The 21843-nt window shown below is 40.8% G+C and overlaps 1 protein-coding gene across 1 annotated transcript; it reads left to right on the forward strand.

Annotated features, from left to right (window-relative positions):
- The first annotated feature begins 17973 nt into the window (after window positions 1-17973).
- On the forward strand, window positions 17974-20338 carry LOC123137618 (2-C-methyl-D-erythritol 2,4-cyclodiphosphate synthase, chloroplastic). The gene is made up of 3 exons (XM_044557437.1): window positions 17974-18435; window positions 18537-18667; window positions 19806-20338. Exons 1-3 carry the CDS (start codon window positions 18138-18140, stop codon window positions 20037-20039), a joined length of 663 nt encoding a protein of 220 aa, XP_044413372.1. The 5' UTR covers window positions 17974-18137; the 3' UTR covers window positions 20040-20338.
- The last annotated feature ends 1505 nt before the right edge of the window (window positions 20339-21843 follow it).

The following is a 21843-nucleotide window of genomic DNA, read 5'->3' on the forward strand; positions in this document are numbered from 1 at the left end:
ACGTTGGAGGCTAGTTTGGGGCAACTGAGGGAGTCCTGGACTAGGGGTTTGATGACCCACAAGTGTAGGGGATCTATCGTAGTTCTTTTGATAAGTAAGAGTGTCGAACCCAACGAGGAGCATAAGGAAATGATAAGCGGTTTTCAGTAAGGTTTTCTCTGCAAGCACTGAAATAGTAGGTGATAGATAGTTTTGTGATAAGATAAATAGTAACGAGCAAAAGTAAATAAAGTAAATAAGGTGCAGTAAGGTGGCCCAATCCTTTATGTAGCAAAGAATAAGCCTAGACAAATTCTAATAATAATGAAGGAGCTCCCGAGGACACATTGGGAATTATCGTCAAGCTAGTTTCATCACGTTCATAAGATTCGCGTTCGGTACTTTGATAATTTGATATGTGGGTGGACCGACACTTGGGTACTGCCCTAACTTGGACAAGCATCCCACTCATGATTAACCCCTATTGCAAGCATCCGCAACTACAAAAAGGAGTATTAAGGTAAACCTAAGCACAGCATTAAACATATGGGTCCATATCAACCCCTAACGAAGCAACGCATAAACTAGGGTTTAAGCTTCTATCACTCTAGCAACCCATCATCTACTTATTACTTCCCTATGCCCTCCTCTAGGCCCAAATAATGGTGAAGTGTCATGTAGTCGACGTTCACATAACACCACTAGAGGAGAGACAACATACATCTCATCAAAATATCGAACGAATACCAAATTCACATGACTACTAATAGCAAGACTTCACCCATGTCCTCAGGAACTAAAGTAACTACTCACAAAGCATAATCATGTTCATAATCAGAGGTGTAATAATATGCATTGAGGATCTGAACATATAATCTTCCACCAAGTAAACCAATAAGTATCAACTACAAGGAGTAATCAACACTACTAGCAACCCACAGGTACCAATTTGTGGTTTTGGATACAAGATTGGATATAAGAGATGAACTAGGGTTTGAGAGGAGATGGTGCTGGTGAAGATGTTGATGGAGATTGACCCCCTCCCGATGAGAGGATCGTTGGTGATGACGTTGGTGATGATTTCCCCCTTCCGGAGGGAAGTGTCCCCGGCAGAACAGCTCCGCCAGAGCCCTAGATTGATTCCGCCAAGGTTCCGCCTCGTGGCGGCAGAGTTTCGTCCCGTAAGCTTGCCCACAAATTTTTCCAGGACAAAACCCTTCATATAGCAAAAGAAGGTCGCCGGAAGCCCCATGGGGCCCAGGAGATAGGGGGCGCGCCCTATAGGGGGGGCTGTCTCCTGGACAGGGTGTGGGCCCCCTGGCCTATTTCTCTCGCTCATAAATTCTTAATAAATCCAAAAGGTGGTTTCATGGAGTTTCAGGACTTTTGGAGTTGTGCAGAATAGGTTTCCAACGTTTGCTCCTTTTTCAGCCAGAATTCCAGCTGCCGGCATTCCCCCTCTTCATGGTAAACCTTGTAAAATAAGAGAGAATAGCCATAAGTATTGAGATATAATGTGTAATAACAACCGATAATGCAATAAATATTGATATAAAAGCATGATGCAAAATGGACGTATCAACTCCCCCAAGCTTAGACCTCGCTTGTCCTCAAGCGGAAACCGAGATCGAGAAATATGTCCACATGTTTAGAGATAGAGGTGTCGTTAAAAATAAAATATGGACATGAGGGCATCATGATCATTCTAATAACAGCAACATATATATATATAGATTTTGTCATATGATTTCCTATGGTCAAGTAATAAGCAATTCACAATGTCAAGTATGGTTCATAAACTTCATTGGGAACTAACAAACTATAATCTCAGTCATTGAAGCAATTACCATTTATCGTAACATCAGAAAGAGTCAATAATAGAGCTTTGAAGCAAGATCACATACTCAACTATCTCGTAGTCCCCCATAATTGTTAACACTCATGCAATACTTGTGGTTATAGAGTTTCAGCCGGACACTGAGAAAGATAGGGGCTTATTGTGTTGCCTCCCAACATATTCACCTTTAGGTGATGTCAACAATAATAGCCTATGCCAACTTACATTCAGCTTGATATATGTATCATGACCTTTCAAACACGAGGAGCTTGCCAAAGGATAAAATGAAAAAGTGGAAAGGTGAGGATCACCTTGACTCAAGCATAAAGTAAAAGATAGGCCCTTCGCAGAGGGAAGCAGAGGTTGTCATGCGCTTTTAGGGTTGGATACACAAAATCTTAATGCAAAAGAACGTCACTTTGTATTGCCCCTTGTATGCGGACCATTATTATGCACTCCATCGCTTTTATTACTTCCACAACAAGTTCGTACAAAGCTTATTTTCTCTGCACAAATAAGTCATGCATATTTAGAGAGCAATTTTTATTGCTTGCATCGATGACAACTTACTTGAAGGATCTTACTCAATCCATAGGTAGGTATGGTGGACTCTCATGGCAAAACTGGGTTTAAGGAAATTTGGAAGCACAAGTAGTATATCTACTTGGTGCAAGGAGTTTTGGCTAGCATGAGGGGGGAAGGCAAGCTCAACATGTTCAGAAGGTCAATGACAATATACTTTAACTGGGATGTCGGGAAACATAAACCATTACGTTGTCTTCCTTGTCCAACATCAACTCTTTTAGCATGTCATACTTAATGAGTGCTTCACAATCATAAAAGATGTCCAAGATAATATATTTATATGTGAACCCCTCTTTCCTTATCACTTCCTATTAATTGCAACGATGACCAAGGCTATGTTCATCAACTCTCAACAATTTTTATGCCTCATACTTTCTATGTGTGAAGTTATCACTATCCATAAGATCAATATGAACTCTTTTGTTCTTTCTACTTTCTCAAGATCATAGCAACATATCAAAGCCCTTGACTCAACACTAATCTTTATTGTAGATAGCACATGGACTCGCTTACAAAAAGAGATCACAACGAAAACTCAAAACTACTTCATATCAAAACTTCAATCTACTAGATCAAGATACTACTAAAAGGATCGAACTAAATAAAGCGGTAAAGATAGGAGTGTGATGGTGATACGATACCGGGGCACCTCCCCCAAGCTTGGAAGTTGCCAAGGGGAGTGCCCATACCCATGTGATTATTTCTTCTGAGGTGATGGAGGTGGTGATGATGACGGTGGATAATCGCACATCGAGCATAAAAGCTCCTCCAACTTGCGGATAATGCCCTTGAGCCCAGCAATATGATCCTTCAACAAAATATTCTCCTCTGTGAGATACTTGTTTTGTATGCGGGCTAACTCAATCATCTTGAAAGCTTCAATCTCTGTTGGAGTGAAAAGGTTAGGTAAAGGGTGAGGGACGCCTTCTTCTTTCACCACCGGAGGTTGAACCTCCATGGCCTTCTTGATCCCTTCACCCTTGTTGATATCTTTCGGTTCCTCTCTCTTCAACTTTATCTTCAATAGCCAGTCATCCTTGTCTTCGTTGTTGTAGGAGGGAGAAGTCATGGTGCTCTAATCTGCAATAGACACAGCTCGAGACGAAAACAGAGGATAATTGCGTGATACGGTGGTCAAAACCTTCAGGAGTATATATAATGAAATTTTACCGACCAAAATACGTAACATACAAGAAAACAGAGTCCGGGAGGCACATGAGGTGCCCACGAAACAGGGGGCACGCCCTATAGGGGGGGGGCGCCCTCCTCTCTCGTGGGAGCCTTGTGTCCCTTTCGGACTACTTCTTTCTTCCTAAAATTCTTAAATAATCCAAAACTGATGAAAATTGCCATTAGAGTTGTTTTGGAGTCGGTATACTTACCGTACCACGTACCTATGCCTTTTCGGAGTCTGGAACATTCTGGAAAGTGTCTCTTATGTAGTCCTCTGGGGTTATGGTTTCAATAATATTAGTTTCAACATTGATAGGGTTACCTGAAATATAATGCTTGATTCTTTGACCATTAACCACCCTCGGATTTGTGCCTTCAAAGTTGTTAATTTTTATAGCACCGAAACGATAGACCTCCTCGATAACGTAGGGACCTTCCCATTTTGAGAGAAGTTTTCCTGCAAAAAATCTTAAACGAGAGTTGAATAATAAGACATAATCTCCTACCTTAAACTCACACTTTTGTATCCTTTTATCATGCCAGCGTTTGACTTTCTCTTTGAAGAGCTTGGCATTCTCATAAGCTTGGGTTCTCCATTCATCAAGTGAGCTAATATTAAACAACCTCTTCTCACCGGCAAGTTTGAAGTCATAATTGAGCTCTTTAATAGCCCAATATGCTTTATGTTCAAGTTCAAGAGGTAAATGACATGCTTTTCCATAAACAATCTTATATGGAGACATACCCATAGGATTTTTGTATGCAGTTCTATAACAAGAGAATAATTCATAGGCATTTCTTGACGTCTACTGATGTTACCTATTCTTTGGCATTCATCACAAGATACGACAAACTTACGAGCATCTTTGAAAAGAGTAGGCCAATAAAAACCAGATTGTAGTACCTTGTGTGCAGTTCTATCTCCAGTGTGGTGTCCTCCATAGGATTCAGAGAGACACTTGCGTAGGATTTGTTCCTGTTCATGCTCAGGCACACAACGTCTAATAATACCATCTACTCCTTCTTTATAAAGGTGTGGATCATCCCAGAAGTAATGTCTTAAATCATAGAATAACTTTTTCTTTTGCTGATATGTGAAGCTAGGCGGTATATATTTAGCAACAATGTAATTAGCATAGTCAGCATAACAAGGAGCAGTACAAGAAGCATTGACAACCGCTAATTGTTCATCATGAAAACTATCATTAATAGGCAGTGGGTCATCAAGAACATTCTCTAGCCTAGATAAGTTGTCTGCAACGGGGTTCTCAGCTCCCTTTCTATCAATAATATGCAAGTCAAATTCTTGGAGCAAGAGAAACCATCTAATGAGTCTAGGCTTAGCATCCTTCTTTTCCATAAGATATTTAATAGCAGCATGATCAGTGTGAATAGTAACTTTGGAATCAACAATATAAGGTCTAAACTTATCACATGCAAACACAACTGCTAAGAATTCTTTTTCAGTGGTAGCATAATTTCTCTGGGCAGTATCAAGAGTCTTACTAGCATAATGGATAACATTCAATTTCTTATCGACTCTTTGCCCTAAAACAGCACCTACAGCATAATCACTATCATCACACATAATTTCAAAAGGTAAATTCCAATCAGGTGGCTGAACAATAGGTGTTGTGATCAAAGCTTTCTTAAGTGTTTCAAATGAGTCTACAATCATCATCAAAGACAAAAGGAATATCTTTTTGCAATAAATTAGTCAGAGGCCTAGAGATTTTAGAAAAGTCCTTAATGAACCTCCTATAAAAACCGGCATGACCAAGAAACTTCTTATACCTTTTATGTCCTTGGGACATGGCATCTTTTCAATAGCATCAACTTTGGCTTTATCAACTTCAATACCCCTCTCGGAGATCTTGTGCCCCAATACAATGCCTTCATTAACCATAAAGTGACACTTTTCCCAATTCAGGACAAGACTAGTGTCTTCACATCTCTGCAAAACTCGATCAAGGTTGCTCAAACAATCATCAAAAGAGGATCCATAGACGGAGAATTCATCCATGAATACCTCACAAATCTTTTCACAAAAATCAGAAAATATAGCCATCATGCATCTTTGAAAGGTAGCAGGTGCATTACATAAACCAAAAGGCATACGTCTATAAGCAAAAGTACCAAAAGGGCAAGTAAAAGTAGTTTTAGATTGATCCCCCGCTGACACGAGTATTTGAGAGAAACCAGAATAACCATCTAGAAAGCAAAATTGTGTGTGTTTGGATAGCCTTTCTAGCATTTGATCAATAAAAGGTAAAGGGTAATGATCTTTCTTAGTAGCTTTATTTAACTTACAGAAATCAATTACCATCCTATAGCCTGTAATAATTCTTTGCGGGATCAATTCATCTTTATCATTAGGAACAACGGTAATACCTCCCTTTTTAGGGACACAATGGACAGGGCTTACCCATTCACTATCAGCAACGGGATAAATAATACCTGCCTCAAGGAGTTTTAGAATCTCCTTTCTTACCACTTCCTTCATTTTGGGGTTTAATCGTCTTTGAGGATCTCTAACAGGTTTGGCATCTTTCTCCACTGAAATTTTGTGTTGACATAATGTGGGACTAATGCCCTTAAGATCATCCAGAGTATATCCAATAGCAGCTCGGTGCTTCTTCAGAGTTTTCAATAATCTTTCTTCTTCTTTCTCTGAAAGGTTAGCACTAATAATAACAGGATATATTTCTTTTTCATCAAGATAAGCATACTTGAGATTATCAGGTAAGGGTTTGAGTTCAAACACGGGATCACCCTTGGGTGGAGGGGGATCCCCAAGAATTTCAACGGGAAGATTATGTTTTAGCATAGGTTCTTGTTTAAGGAACACTTCATCTATTTCTTCCCTTTCCTTCATAAACATATCGTTTTCATGGTCTAGCAAATATTGTTCTAACGGATCAGTTGGAGGAACAGCAATAGAAGCAAGACCAATAATCTCATCCTTACTAGATGGTTCCTTTTCACGAGGTTGTCTACTAAACTTAGCGAAATTAAACTCATGAGACATACCATCTATACCAACAGTGACAATATTCTTTTCACAATCAATCTTAGCACTAGCAGTATGCAAGAAAGGTCTACCAAAAATAATGGGACAAAAATTATCTTGTGGGGAAGCAAGAACAAGAAAATCAGCAGGGTATTTAATCTTTCCACACAAGACTTCAACATCTCTAACAATCCCAATAGGTTTAATGGTGTCCCTATTAGCAAGCTTAATAGTAACATCAATGTCTTCTAATTCAACAGGTGCAATATCGTGCATAATTTCTTTATAAAGATCGTAAGGTATAGCATTAGCACTAGCACCCATATCACATAAGCCATGATAACAATGATCTCCTATTTTACAGAAATAACAGGCGTGCCTACAATAGGTCTACGTGTCTTAGTATCGGGTCTAGCAATATTAGCAGTTTCACCCACGAAAGAAATAACATTCCCATCTAAGTCTTCATCCAAGAGATCTTTAATCATAGCAATACTAGGTTCAACATTAATTTGCTCAGGAGGTGTATAAGTCCTAGTATTACTCTTACGAACAACAGTCGAAGCTTTAACATGATCTTTTATCCTAACAGGAAAAGGAGGTTTTTCGACATAAGTAGTAGGAATAATAGGATCACTATATGTAATAGTCTTTTCTTCGACTGTAATAGGTGCAACTACTTTCACTTCAACAGGAGGATTATATTTAAACCACTTCTCTTTAGGGAGATCAACGTGAGCAGCAAAAGTTTCACAAAAAGTAGCTACTATCTCAGAGTCAAGTCCATACTTAGAGCTAAATCCACGGAAAGCATCGGTATCCATAAAAGATTTAACACAATCAAACTTAGGTGTCATACCTGACTCCTTACCATCGTCGGAACCCCAATCTTCAGAGTTGCGTTTAATTCTTTCCAATAAGTCCCATTTGAAATCAATAGTCTTCAGCATATAGGAACCAGCACAGGAAGTATCGAGCAGGTTGCGATTATCAAGAGAAAGCCGAGCATAAAAATTCTGAATAATCATTTCCCGAGAGAGCTCATGATTGGGGCATGAATATAACATTGACTTAAGCCTCCCCCAAGCTTGAGCGATGCTTTCTCCTTCGCGAGGCCAGAAATTATATATGTAATTACGATCACGATGAACAAGATGCATAGGATAGAACTTCTGGTGAAATTCCAATTTCAATCGCTTATAATTCCAAGATCTCGTATCATCACATAGCCTATACCATGTCATTGCATCTCCCTTCAAAGATAAAGGGAAGACCTTCCTTTTGACAACATCATCGGGAATACCTGCAAGCTTAAATAATCCACAAACTTCATCCACAAAGATAAGGTGTAAGTCGGGATGCAAAGTTCCGTCTCCTGCAAAAGGATTAGCTAGCAGTTTTTCTATCATACCCGAAGGAATCTCAAAGTGAATATTTTCATAAAGTTCAGTAGGTTGAGGAGCATCTCTTTGCTCCTCTGGTTGGGGTGAAGATACCCCAAACAAGCCACTCAAAGGATTAGTTTCCATAGTGACAAGTAACAGAAAATTTCAGCACACTATATAATTGTTTCCTTACCAAGTTCCACTCACCAAGAGCGCTACGCTCCCCGGCAACGGCGCCAGAAAAGAGTCTTGATGACCCACAAGTGTAGGGGATCTATCGTAGTCCTTTCGATAAGTAAGAGTGTCGAACCCAACGAGGAGCAGAAGGAAATGATAAGCGGTTTTCAGTAAGGTTTTCTCTGCAAGCACTGAAATAGTAGGTGATAGATAGTTTTGTGATAAGATAAATAGTAACGAGCAAAAGTAAATAAAGTAAATAAGGTGCAGCAAGGTGTCCCAATCCTTTATGTAGCAAAGGATAAGCCTGGACAAATTCTAATAATAATGAAGGAGCTCCCGAGGACACATTGGGAATTATCGTCAAGCTAGTTTCATCACGTTCATAAGATTCGCGTTCGGTACTTTGATAATTTGATATGTGGGTGGACCGACACTTGGGTACTGCCCTAACTTGGACAAGCATCCCACTTATGATTAACCCCTATTGCAAGCATCCGCAACTACAAAAAGGAGTATTAAGGTAAACCTAACCACAGCATTAAACATATGGGTCCATATCAACCCTTAACGAAGCAACGCATAAACTAGGGTTTAAGCTTCTGTCACTCTAGCAACCCATCATCTACTTATTACTTCCCTATGCCTTCCTCTAGGCCCAAATAATGGTGAAGTGTCATGTAGTCGACGTTCACATAACACCACTAGAGGAGAGACAACATACATCTCATCAAAATATCGAACGAATACCAAATTCACATGACTACTAATAGCAAGACTTCACCCATGTCCTCAGGAACTAAAGTAACTACTCACAAAGCATAATCATGTTCATAATCAGAGGTGTAATAATATGCATTAAGGATCTGAACATATAATCTTCCACCAAGTAAACCAATAATTATCAACTACAAGGAGTAATCAACACTACTAGCAACCCACAGGTACCAATTTGTGGTTTTGGATACAAGATTGGATACAAGAGATGAACTAGGGTTTGAGAGGAGATGGTGCTGGTGAAGATGTTGATGGAGATTGACCCCCTCCCGATGAGAGGATCGTTGGTGATGACGTTGGTGATGATTTCCCCCTTCCGGAGGGAAGTGTCCCCGGCAGAACAGCTCCGCCAGAGCCCTAGATTGATTCCGCCAAGGTTCCACCTCGTGGCGGCAGAGTTTCGTCCCGTAAGCTTGCCCACGAATTTTTCCAGGACAAAACCCTTCATATAGCAAAAGTAGGTCGCCGGAAGCCCACTAGGGGGACCAGGAGATAGGGGGCGCGCCCTATAGGAGGGGGCGCGCCCCCCTGTCTCCTGGACAGGGTGTGGGCCCCCTGGCCTATTTCTTTCGCTCATAAATTCTTAATAAATCCAAAAGGTGGTTTCATGGAGTTTCAGGACTTTTGGAGTTGTGCAGAATAGGTTTCCAATGTTTGCTCCTTTTTCAGCCAGAATTCCAGCTGCCGGCATCCCCCCTCTTCATGGTAAACCTTGTAAAATAAGAGAGAATAGCCATAAGTATTGAGATATAATGTGTAATAACAACCCATAATGCAATAAATATTGATATAAAAGCATGATGCAAAATGGACGTATCAGGGTTCCTCGGGTTGCTGGCTTGTCTCTCAAGGGACGGACAGGTGGGCTGCTATACAACTACCACAAGGCCGAGCTATAAGGCGACTCCATGTCCAGGTAGGAAACCCTCAAAGTCTTGGTGTGTCCTCCATGTCAAGATAGAAGATTCGACATGTTTCTTCCCTCATTGTAACCGGGCATGTGTAACCCTAGTACACGTGGTGTCTATATAAACCAGCGGGTTTAGTCCATAGCAGCTAGAACAACAATCATCATCCTACTTGCCTAGGGTTTAGTTCATCTGATCTCATGGTAGATCAACTCTGTAATCATCCTATACACTTCAACATAATCAAGCAGGACGTAGGGTTTTACCTCTTCGAGAGGGCCCGAGCGTGGGTAAACATTGTGTCCTTCGTCCCTTGTTCCCTATTGATCCAAGATCCATAGCTCGGGACCCCCTACCCGAGATGCACCTGTTTTGACACCGATAGGGGAATTGATCACGATAGCAATCTTCATCAACCTTGATGCCTCCATGATGTGTGTGAGTAGTTCCTACAGGACCTACAGGTCCATAGCAGTAGCTAGATCTCTCTCTCTCTCTCTCTCTCTCTCTCTCTCTCTCTCTCTCTCTCTCTCTCTCTCTCTGATCTTCAATACGATGATCTCTTCTGAGATACATTCGACGTAATCTTTGTGGTGTGTTTGTTGGGATCCGATGAATTGTGAGTTTATGATTAGGTTATTCATTGAAAGTAATTGAGTCTTTTCTGAGATTTATTATGTGTGATTTTATAGCCTTGTATTTCTTTCCGATCTATCTATCTTCTTTGGCAAATTAGATTGATTTATCTTTAGTGGGAGAGGTGCTTTAGTAGGTTCAATCTTGCGGTGTCCTTACTCTGTGATAGGAGGGGTTGCAAGGCGTGTATTTGTATTGTAGCTACTAAGGGTAAAACGATGGGGTTTAGTCATATTGATTGATTCTACTTTGTCTACATTATGTCATCATGCTCCAAGCATCTCTGTTTGCTATGAACTCAATACCTCAAGAGGCATGTGGGATAGCGGTCTAGGGGTGGAGTAATAGTAGTAGATTTAGTAAGATTAACGGTCTATTTGTCTCGGACGTAATGCATATATATTGATCATGCCATGAATAACGTCATAACTATGCACTTTTCTATCAGTTGCCCAACAGTAATTTGTCTACCACCGTTACGATGCTCATGAGAGAGATGCCTCTAGTGAAAGCTATGGCCCCGGGGTCCATTCATTTCATATTTACTAAAACCCTAAAAATAGGTGTTGCAATTTGTTTTCCTTTGCAATTTATCTATCACTACTAGAATGTATCCTTGCAATTGATTGACAACCCTCTTGATTGCGTTGGGTGCAAGTATTTGTTGTGTGTGTGTGTGTGCAGGTACTGTCGGCATTTGTTTGCATGTGTCTCCTACTGGTTTGATAAACCTTGGTTCTTAACTGAGAGAAATACTACCTTCTACTATAATACTTCACCCTTCCTTTTCGGTGAAATCCCAACGCCTATCACAGGTAGCAAAAGAATTTCTGGCGCTGTTGCCGGGGAGACTTCATCAAACAAATACAGGTTCCTTCACACACATTTAACATTTACTTGCTCTACTTTTTATTTGCCTTCTTATTTTCCTTCTCTTTTTCATCTCCCTCTACTTCTCTAGAAAAAATAAAAAAACACCAAAAATACCTTGTGTGCCTTTGTTGCTTGAATTGCTATCATGTCTGAGTTCAAAAAGTTTATTGTTGAAAAAAGTGCCAGTAAAGATAGTCCTAGCGAGACTCATGAGGGAGACCTGAACTATTTACCTTAATAATGAACCTCCCTTTAATTTTGACACCGAAAATTTTCGTGTTGGGAGTGGAAATATTATAGGAAAAAGTGTTATTCAAGAATTCTTTACGTGCATGGGAGCTATTGCATCCAGCGAGGGTTCTATTGTTAAAAGGACAAATAATTATGAAAATGCTATCTCTATGCTTGTGCTTAAACTTGAAATAAAGTTTGTTCGCACTCACCCCACTTTGCAATGATTGTTTATTGAGCTACCCATCCTTAATGATCCTAGAACTAAGAAGATTGCTACTATTATCCTCGTGAATGAATTTGATTATATAATTCAAGAAGCTAGGGATATATTCGATTATGGTGACACGAATTATGAGTGTCCTTTGATAGACGAAATTCTCCATGATCAAGAGTTTATACGTAGATTTGCATATAAAGATCATTGTGCTTCTGAAGAGAATGCTACAAAGAGAGTTCCAAATTTGGCTTTAATCCAACATCTATTTAATAGCACCAATAATCAATATGATTGAATTTTTAGAGGGAATCTAAGGACTTAATGAGTATTGCTTTAAAAATGCTAGAATTTTCATATATGATGAGTTTACAGTTACATATGGAAGGTCCCTTGATGACCATACTCCTCGAGAAATAGATTCCATTGATGTTTACCAAGGATAGTCCCTTCCATTATTTATGTTCCCCTAATAGAAAGTCTATTGGTGAAAAAAGGGAACTCTTAAGGAGTGCTTATGATAACATTATTTACAAGGGGATGATGAAGGATGGTAATACTAAAACTATGCATTATACCTTAGCTAGGGGCATTAAACAATAGCGCTTGTTGGGGGCAACCCAATAGTTATCTTGTTGCTTTATTTTTTTGTTTAGTGAACATGATTATTGCTACTGTAATGATTATGTTTGTATCTTTTGTTTTGAGTTTTGTGCCAAGTAAAGCCTTTGTGATGATCTAGATGATAGTTGATTTGGTTTTGTACAGAAACACAAACTTTTGCGCCCAGTGTTTGATTTTACATGTTGTACTGGAATGTGATAAAATTCTGAAATATATACATAGTATTGGGATACAACTTTTTTTTACATTGCCCTAATTTTTTCAGAATTTTTGGAGTTACATAAGTATGAATAATTTTTTGTCATTACGTATTGTTCTGTTTTAGACATATTCTGTTTTTATTGCATAGTGTGCTTATTTTGATGATGCTATGGATTATATGGGGTATAAGTCATGAGCAAGTTAGGATATAGTTGTTATTATGCAAGAACAATTATGAATCTATTTATAACAATACCTAAAGTGAATGATTGATTTATTATACTGACAGATCTCACAAAGTTTTGTTGAGTTTTGTGTGTTGAAGTTTTCAAGTTTTTCATGAGATCACGATGGATGAAGCAATAAGGAGCGGCAAGACCCTAAGCTTGGGTATTCCCAAGGTAATATTCAAGGAAGACCCAAGCATCTAAGCTCGGGGATGCCCCGGAAGGCATCCCCTCTTTCATCCCCAATCCATCGGCAATATTACTCGGAGCTATATTTTTATTCATCAAAGATCCATTCGATGTAATCTTTCCGGAGTGTTTATTGGGATCTGATGAATTGTGGGTTTATGATCAGATTATTCACTGAAAGTAATTGAGTCTTTTCTGAGATTTATTATGTGTGATTTTATAGCCTTGTATTTCTCTCTGATCTATCTATCTTCTTTGGCCAGTTAAATTGATTTATCTTTAGTGGGAGAGGTGCTTGGTAGTAGGTTCAATCTTGCGGTGTCCTTACTCTATGAGAGGAGGAGTTGCAAGGAACGTGTTTGTATTATTGCTTCTAAGGGTAAAACGGTGGGGTTTAATCATATTGATTGATTCTACTTTGTCTACATTATTTCCTCATGCTCCAAGAATTGCTTTATTTTTTATGAACTTAAGTTGAGGATATTTCTTATCATTAGCGTCTCGATCAGCTAGGGATTAGAGATTAATTGGAAAATGATCGATTAATCAATTTTATCGGTCGACTATTAATCGGCTATTTTTTGCAAATCCTAGGTTCCTGACACTAAAATATGTTATATTCAACAACAAAACAATATTGGAGAGAAGTGTTATCTTGATTCCTAGCCTTTGAATCCTCGTATAATGACAAACAAAATAGGACAACAGTACATATTACGTAACAAGGTCCACAAAATTCAAATAAACATAGTTTTTGCAAACATAATGCTATGGATGGGCCCAATTTATTGGTAGATTCCTTATAAATCGCTTGTCATAGCGATAAATCGGGCCAAACGATAAATGGTAAAGATAAGGCAAAATCTTATCGGTCACCCCAAGAGAAGCGAAAAATCGGACGATAAATCGCTGGATCGGAAGATTTTTTGAACAGTGCCTCAAGATGCGCTAGATAGCGGTTGAGGAGTGGAGTAATAGTAGTAGATTTATTAAGATTACCGTTCTACTTGTCTCGGGCGTAATGCCTATATACTGGTCATGCCATGAATAACATCATAACTATGCGCTTTTTTATCAATTTCCCACAGTAATTTGTCTATCCACCATTATTATGCTCATGAGAGAAATGCCTTTAGTGAAAGCTATGGCCCATGGGTCCATTCATTTCATATTTACTAAAACCCTAACAGTTGCTACAATTATTTTCTTTGCAAGTTATCTATCTACCACTACTAGAAGTAATCATTGTAATTAACGAGTATAAGGGGATTGATAACACTTTTGCCTGCATTGAGTGCAAGTATTTGTTGTGCGCGTAGGTACTGTTGACATTTGTTTGCACGTGTCTCCTAATGTTTCGATAAACATTGATTCTTAACTAAGGAAAATGCTATCTGCTGCTATAATACTTCACCCTTCCTCTTCGGAGAAATCCCAATGCCTATAACAAATAGCACTAAACCACCATTCGGCAGTGCCTCGTGGTGCTTTGGGCAGGTACGTACAAACAGGCTACATCAGGCTCACACTGTAAAAAGAAGCCCACAAAAGTGTTTGTCAACTTTGGGCCTTGCAAGCATATCGTCGACTTGGTACAATGATTCTTTTTGTCACGAACGCACTGCAAATCCTATTTGGCGCCCTTAGGGTCTGTTATAGGCATTTCCGCAAACAAACGCACACCCACTAAACCACCTTATGATGAGCCAGGGCATCCCTCTAAAGAGCTGCAACCTCGTGTTCCAATATAGCCTGATCTCCATCGCTCTACATACCTACCCAATATCACATAAAGGAGCAAGCATAACACACAAATTCACTTGAAGATCTCACAAGTTTCTTATCAAACCAAGCTCTATTGCAAAGTTTTCACAAGGACCAACATATATCTGAAAGCCCCACTATTTGCACATTTTCACTACCAGGAACAAACTCACGTATCCACCCAAAATATTGTGTGAAACATCCAGGTCTGTTGCTGGCCCCAACACATTTATAGAAAAATCCCTAGACATACTTGGTTGTAGATCATCCAAAAAAGAGATGATGGAAGCTCTCAGCTTGAGGACCTAACAGGCAAGTAGGGTCACCTATCCAATTCCACTTAACATTGTTATCTTTGGTCACCTATCCAGATTTTGGATTGCAGTTTGGATTTCCGCACATGCTTAAAGGATTTGTCTAGTCCCACATCGGACAATTCCTCATACAAGGTTTTAGGAGTGAAATTGCCATTCTTATTTTTATCCACCAATGCATATCATCGGTCCGATTCAATACCGGGAATGGCTATGAGCTAATCAACCGAATCTCGTTTTGAGTCAGTCGTTTTGGCCTGGATGAATTTAAAGCGTTGGATACAGAACGTACAACTCATATTATGTCTTCCTCCTCCCAACAGTTTTCCCTGCGAAACAGATCTCCCGCACGCCGCCTACTGCCATCGGCTGGGCCGCCTGCTGCCGCCTCCCGCAGCCAGCGGCACTCCCGACTGTCTGGCCGCCCCGCCCTCCCCTAAACCACCCCCACCGTCGATCTTCCGCCACCTCGGCCATCCCTCTAGCCCCCCCCCCCCCCCCCCCACACACACACACACACACCGAACTTTTTCTCCGCCCACCGCCCCACCACTACCGGCTACCACAGCCCCCACCCTGAACCCTAAGATAGATAATGGGGTGATGACGGCGAGCCCATTCCTTCTCTCCAGCGAGGCCCTTCCTTCTCCTTCCATGATTCGAAAATCGACTGACCCAAACTTGAATAGTCAGTCGACTGAAATCTAGCTAAACTGTTCGATACCACCCTAGCTAGCATAGAACGCATGACATCATTAAAACATGTTGATTAGTATTTAGCCATCTGCTAAACCGTACACACCATATCATTGCTTATTTCATATGAAGCGCATAGTTTCACCTTGAAGCTCTCTTCACCACACTAGACATCCTCCCAGAAATGAGCATGTTTTTCATTCCCACTACCATTCATGTTATCAGTATAGTACTTCATTTTGATTAGATCATACCAACATGCGGAGTCTAATACAAGGCTAGTGATTTGTGTGGTCCCACTTTGGATTTTGCTTTTTTCTAACAATCTCATGTCACATTCCTTTCTTCTTCTCCAAACTCCACCGTCACTTAGAGATTAAACTAACATTGAATTTTTTTTTTCTATATTATGCATCCCCAATACACCTTTTCTCTTAGGCCTACAAATCAGAGGCATCCTAACCATGTAGTACTTTTTTCACGTGTTTGGTTCCTTGCCAGAAGAAACTTCTGGTAGACTTAGTCATTATTTCAATATTTGTTTTTGGGAATCTGTACATCAAGAAGTGATAAATTGGCATACTAGTCAGACATGCTTTGATCTTAGTGATCCTACCACCCAAGGATAGGTCCCCTGCCTTCCAGCTATCCATTCCCTGCACTAGTTTGTCCTCAATCGACACCCAGTCTACCACATGCAACTTGCTGCCATAGGAGAGACACCCCTAAATATTTTATAGGCCAATATACATATTGACAACTGAACATACCAGCATCTATGTGTTGCTTTTCATCATCATGCAACACCATCAGGACCTTACTTATGGAAATTAATCTTTAGGCCAATCATCTGCTCAAACAAATATAGCAACAACTTCAAGTTCATATTGCAAGTTTGCCATCACTTTTTTAATTAACTGTGGAATCAAGCCCACAATTTGTCCACTGGGTTGAGCAGTATGCGCCATTTTTTAGACAACAAGCAACAATATTAAATAAAAAAGATGAGAGTAGACCATCTTGTCTCAATCCCTTTAAACTCCCAAAGTTCCTACTCACAATATCATTTATCTTACATTCAAGGTACCACCCCTTGCCACAATCGATAACCACTTCATCCATATTTCATTAAAGCCCATCTCCTACAAACTATGAAAGAAAAACGGCTTCACCTTATTATAATCCTTCTCAAAATCTAACTTTAACATTATCCCTGGTTGTTTCTTTATTTTAGATTCATGCAAAATTTCATACAAGGAAGTCACCCCATACATAATATTTCTTCGTTTAATGAAAGCTCTTTTAATCCGCAAGGAGAAATCAATTTACCCATGTAAGGAGATATCCCCTAAAAGCCCTTCTAGTCCGCAAGTCTAAGAGTAACTCCAACAGATCTCTTATCCATAAAAAATTACCGTTTAGAAAAAATTTGGGCCAAAAAATGCCTCCAACAAATCATGTAAACGTGGAATATATTTAGAGGATCATGTAAGCTAGCCCCCAACTCCCCTCTGATTTACGGGAAGATCTCTGTCTCCTAAACTTTTGGCGGGCAGAAAACTGCGCCAAACTTCACGCCGCACTCGCCGAACCACCGCCAAACAACCATGCCCCGCCGCAGCTCGCCATCGCGCAGCTCCGCTCCACCACCCCGTACCCCGCCATCGTGTGCCACCACCATGTCGCCACGCGCCGCCCCACCGTAGCTAGCCGACGCGCACTGCCGCCGCACCGCACCGCCCCACCGCTCGCCTATGTCACTGACTTGCGGTCTCTATGCTTGTTTAATGGAAAAGTAGAAAAACCCACAATTTTAGGGGAAGAAGTTTACTGGATCTGACAAAAATTGCTCCCACGAAACTTCTCTAAAATTTACTGTCATCCGGTAAAACCAACTTTTAAGGGAAGTTGAAACTGTGGGAGTTGCTCTAATTCCATTCTATGAACCGAAGAGACCCCGAAACACTGCGCTTGAACACCCTTCCATTCCTCTCAATGGATGTAAGCCGAATGACATTTGAGCTTGAATTTCGTATTTTATGCAGCACCCCAATCCGGACCAAAATGTTCACCTCGTGCTCGTTTGGATGGCAAGGAGCCACCGGTGACCGGTGAGACGGCGACCGCCGGCCGCAGTATTTAAACGATAAACCTCGTCCACGCCACCATGAACCGCATCTCCAACGCCAAAGATTCCCCGTCTCCCCAGCCCCCAATGCCAAAGTAATTCCGGCGCACAAAAAAACGCTGCCTTTTCTCGCATTCCGCGGCCAAGAGAAAACCCCGAAACTCTACTCGGCCGCTGCGCTATCTCGCCCACCGGAGCGCGACGACATGGCCTCCGCCTCCTCCCTCTTCCTGGCCTCCCCCATCTCCACCGCGCCAGGGATCCGCACACCCTCCTCCCCGTGCCCCGCTCGGCCGTCCCTGCGCCCCCGGCGGCCGTCCCTGGCGGTGGCGGCCGCGCTCCAGGCGGAGCACCAGCCGGCCGTGGCCGCGGCGCCGAAGCCGCCGGCCCTCCCGTTCCGCGTGGGCCACGGCTTCGACCTCCACCGCCTTGAGCCGGGCCTCCCGCTCATCATCGGCGGCGTCAGCATCCCCCACGACCGCGGCTGCGACGCCCACTCCGACGGTGCGTGCCGTTTTTAGCACCGTTGCTTGCTCTTTTCCTTATGCTTCCGTTCGTTCGCTCGTTGCGTTACCGGGCGTGTGGGATTTTTGCCGCGTGCGCAGGGGACGTGCTTCTGCACTGCGTGGTGGACGCCATTCTCGGCGCCCTGGGGCTGCCGGACATCGGGCAGATCTTCCCGGACACCGACCCCCGGTGGAAGGGTGCAGAGTCCTGCGTGTTCATGAGGGAAGCTGTGAGTTTCTCAAGTTCACCCCCGAATTTCATTCTCTCGTGGCAATTTCCTCCTGCTTCTGTGAGCATCACTGTGTGTAGTTGGATCATGGAATGTCTATTCAGAACAGAATTTACAGTTCGTGTGTTGCTTTTGTTCTATGATTCTAGATTGTTGTCTTATAGTTGTATGGTGCTTAATCAGAACAAAACCTAGAGTTTGTGTGTTGCTGTTGCTGAATGATTCTAAATTGCTAATCATATAGCACTTGTGTGTCGGAAAATTAGTTTTCGTTCTACTTGAATTAGCGATAGCTAAGTCTGAAGTCTAGACACCTACGTAAGTGTTACGTGACCCAACTTGTTCATATCTTCTTTGGGGAAACAAGTTTTTCTTCCCCTTACTAAAATGCATCCATTTTATGGAAATTCTCCAAAAGCATCCTTCCTTGAAGACATCGCAGATCATCACCTGCTTATTTTCTGTTTGACTATTTCATTCCTGCATCAACACCATGCTGACTGCAAATTCGGTCTTGACTTTTCTCCTCTTCCAGGACAAACAGTATTGCACGTTTTGGAATTTGTACAAAGGCATGTACCATGTGCTTTGAATGTTGACTGCATTCTGGACTTTTGGATAGAATATCCCTATGCCTTGGAATTTGAGCTCATTATGTGCTGCTTTTTCTACATGATCCCATCGACCATTGAAATCATTCTAGTTTCTCTTCATTTAGCATCAAGCAGTATTTTTGTCGTTTCACCAGATGTTATGTAGAATGTATCCAGTTGGAGCATTATTGGTTCCTATATTCACACCTGAATCTGAATTTTGTGCTGCTTTTTCTTCATGATCCCATCGATAAGTGAAATCACCTTGTTTTCTCTTCAGATTGACATCACGCAGTATTTTTTGTCATTTCACCCCAGTTTAAATCGAACTGCCAAAATGTCTTATATTTAGGAACAGAGGGTGTAGAATGAGCATTATTGGTTAGTATATTCGCACCTGAATATGAATTTTGTGTGATACAATGCCATCGAAGTATTCCAGTTCTGAAGATATGAGCTGATGAAAGTATCGTTTGGTGCTAGGTTGATGCGATTTAACCGAGCATGTATCTGCTTAACATATTTTTTTTATTGTTATGCATCAGGTAAAGCTAATGCATCAAGCAGGCTATGAGCTGGGGAACCTTGATGCTACACTGATCTTGCAAAAACCAAAAATTAGCCCGTTCAAGGAGACTATCCGATCTAACTTGTGTGAACTACTCGGGGCGGATCCATCTGTTGTCAATCTCAAGGCCAAGACACATGAGAAAGTCGACAGTCTAGGAGAAAACAGGAGTATAGCTGCTCATACCGTAGTTCTCCTGATGCGGAAGTAGAGTGTTAGAAGTATACTACATAATACAGGAATTGTATTGTATTGTAGTGTTGCTGTACAAGAGGTTACTACACTATCCCTGTGGTATAGTCAATACGGAAGCTTCAGGGGAAAGTAGTAAAGCTGAGTACACAAGAGAAATGTGTATCCAGCCTGTGTCTCCTGTTATTGTTCCAAAATTGTATTCTTGTCTTGCAGGGTACTAGATATCAATCATTTTGGAAGTTCTTGTTATTTTCTTACCGACCTTAAGAACCATTCACAAATTATACAGCAATATACTAGTATGAGGATTTTACATGTGATCATTTGTCTTGACTTAACTGGCTTAACAGGTCTGTGAACTCTGCTCATTTTCTGAACTCCAGAAATAAGACTTGTTTCCAATTGTTTTATTTTTTTGAAACAAAGCTTGTTTCCAATCGTTGACTTCAAGTGAAGGGTCTATATTCAAATGGATATGCAGTCCAATTTTTGCAACAATTTGATAACATATATACCAACTAGCATGGAGCCCGTCATTGCTATGGAACTAAAATAATCCCATAAAAAATAAACAAAATTAGTTAGAATATGGCTTGAACATCTCTAGATATATATCCATAGGGGTGTAGGGTGTGCATGCGTCTGCACTCTGAAAAAACCAATGTAAAACTGATAATACATGGATATGCAGTACAGTTTCTCGAATAAATTCATATCATTGCGATATTGGAAGTATACTTCATAGCACATGGGTACACACAAGATTGTTTCACCAGTATACACTATATGAGCTAAAATTTGAACCCTACAGAAATTGAGCATCCTATATTTCGTATTACCGATCCTTGCTGCTTTCAGCAACCATATTATCTTTCCTACTTATAAATATTGTAGTTGGTGGTGAATTCACATGTGTGCCCAACATCCTTTTCAAATAAACAAATACACGCATCCTCACATGTGGAACTAGCAATCTTTCAAGAGACTTATAAACAAATGTACTTTACTCACATGTGCGATCTATCATACATAAATAAGTACACAACTTTCATATGAGACTAACTTTTTTGTAGAAAGCACAAATAACAAACACAAAAGTACACTACTTTCAACTCAAAATCGATGATATCAGCAAGATTTCCCTCTCCATCTCAGCTGGCATATGGCAATGTTGGATCGTGACTCATGAAGACTATTAATGTTTACAACACACGCAATTTAGATGACTACACCAAGATCACGAAACATAGTTTTATGTTAACATGCTAAGTGCAGCATCCTCAGTTTCCCTTCCAGAGTCAATTATTCGTAGTTGCCAGTTTTACTGATAGTTTCATGCTACACACAGAACACGAATTAATAGATCTGGTGCAATTTCAAGTCAGTAAGTTCACAGTCTAGTGAATTACAAAAGGTCACCTTTGTAAGTCTGGCATAACGAAACCAAGCATTTGTCATCAACTAATTTACACTCACCAGACTCAGTTGATGCACATCACCAGCTACATCTGTCATGTGCTTGTTCATACTGTGCCATACTGCATACATTTTTTCAGCGTCAGGATGCCTTGAATCCGCCGACACAAACTTAAAACCCTCAACCCCTCCTACATCTACAAAGCTCCAACCAGTCTCCTTTCTCAAACCGACTCTCTTCATTTCAGTCCTAATCTTTGCAGAGTCTTTCCATCTCCCAGCCGATGCATAGATATTTGACAAGGAGACTCTCCATATATCACTGTCAGGTTCCAAGGCTAGTAGTTCTTTAGCAGCCTTTTCTGCAAGATCAACATTCCCATGAAGTCGGCAACCAGCCAGCA

Source organism: Triticum aestivum, chromosome 6B (genome assembly GCF_018294505.1).
Source record: "Triticum aestivum cultivar Chinese Spring chromosome 6B, IWGSC CS RefSeq v2.1, whole genome shotgun sequence".
NCBI lineage: Eukaryota > Viridiplantae > Streptophyta > Magnoliopsida > Poales > Poaceae > Triticum > Triticum aestivum.

Coding starts and splice junctions, on each gene's coding strand:
- LOC123137618 (XM_044557437.1), top strand. CDS start 18,138: ATGGCCTCCGCCTCCTCCCTCTTCCTGGCCTCCCCCATCTCCACCGCG. Junction 18,436..18,536: donor CTGCGACGCCCACTCCGACG/GTGCGTGCCGTT, acceptor CCGCGTGCGCAG/GGGACGTGCTTCTGCACTGC. Junction 18,668..19,805: donor GCGTGTTCATGAGGGAAGCT/GTGAGTTTCTCA, acceptor GTTATGCATCAG/GTAAAGCTAATGCATCAAGC.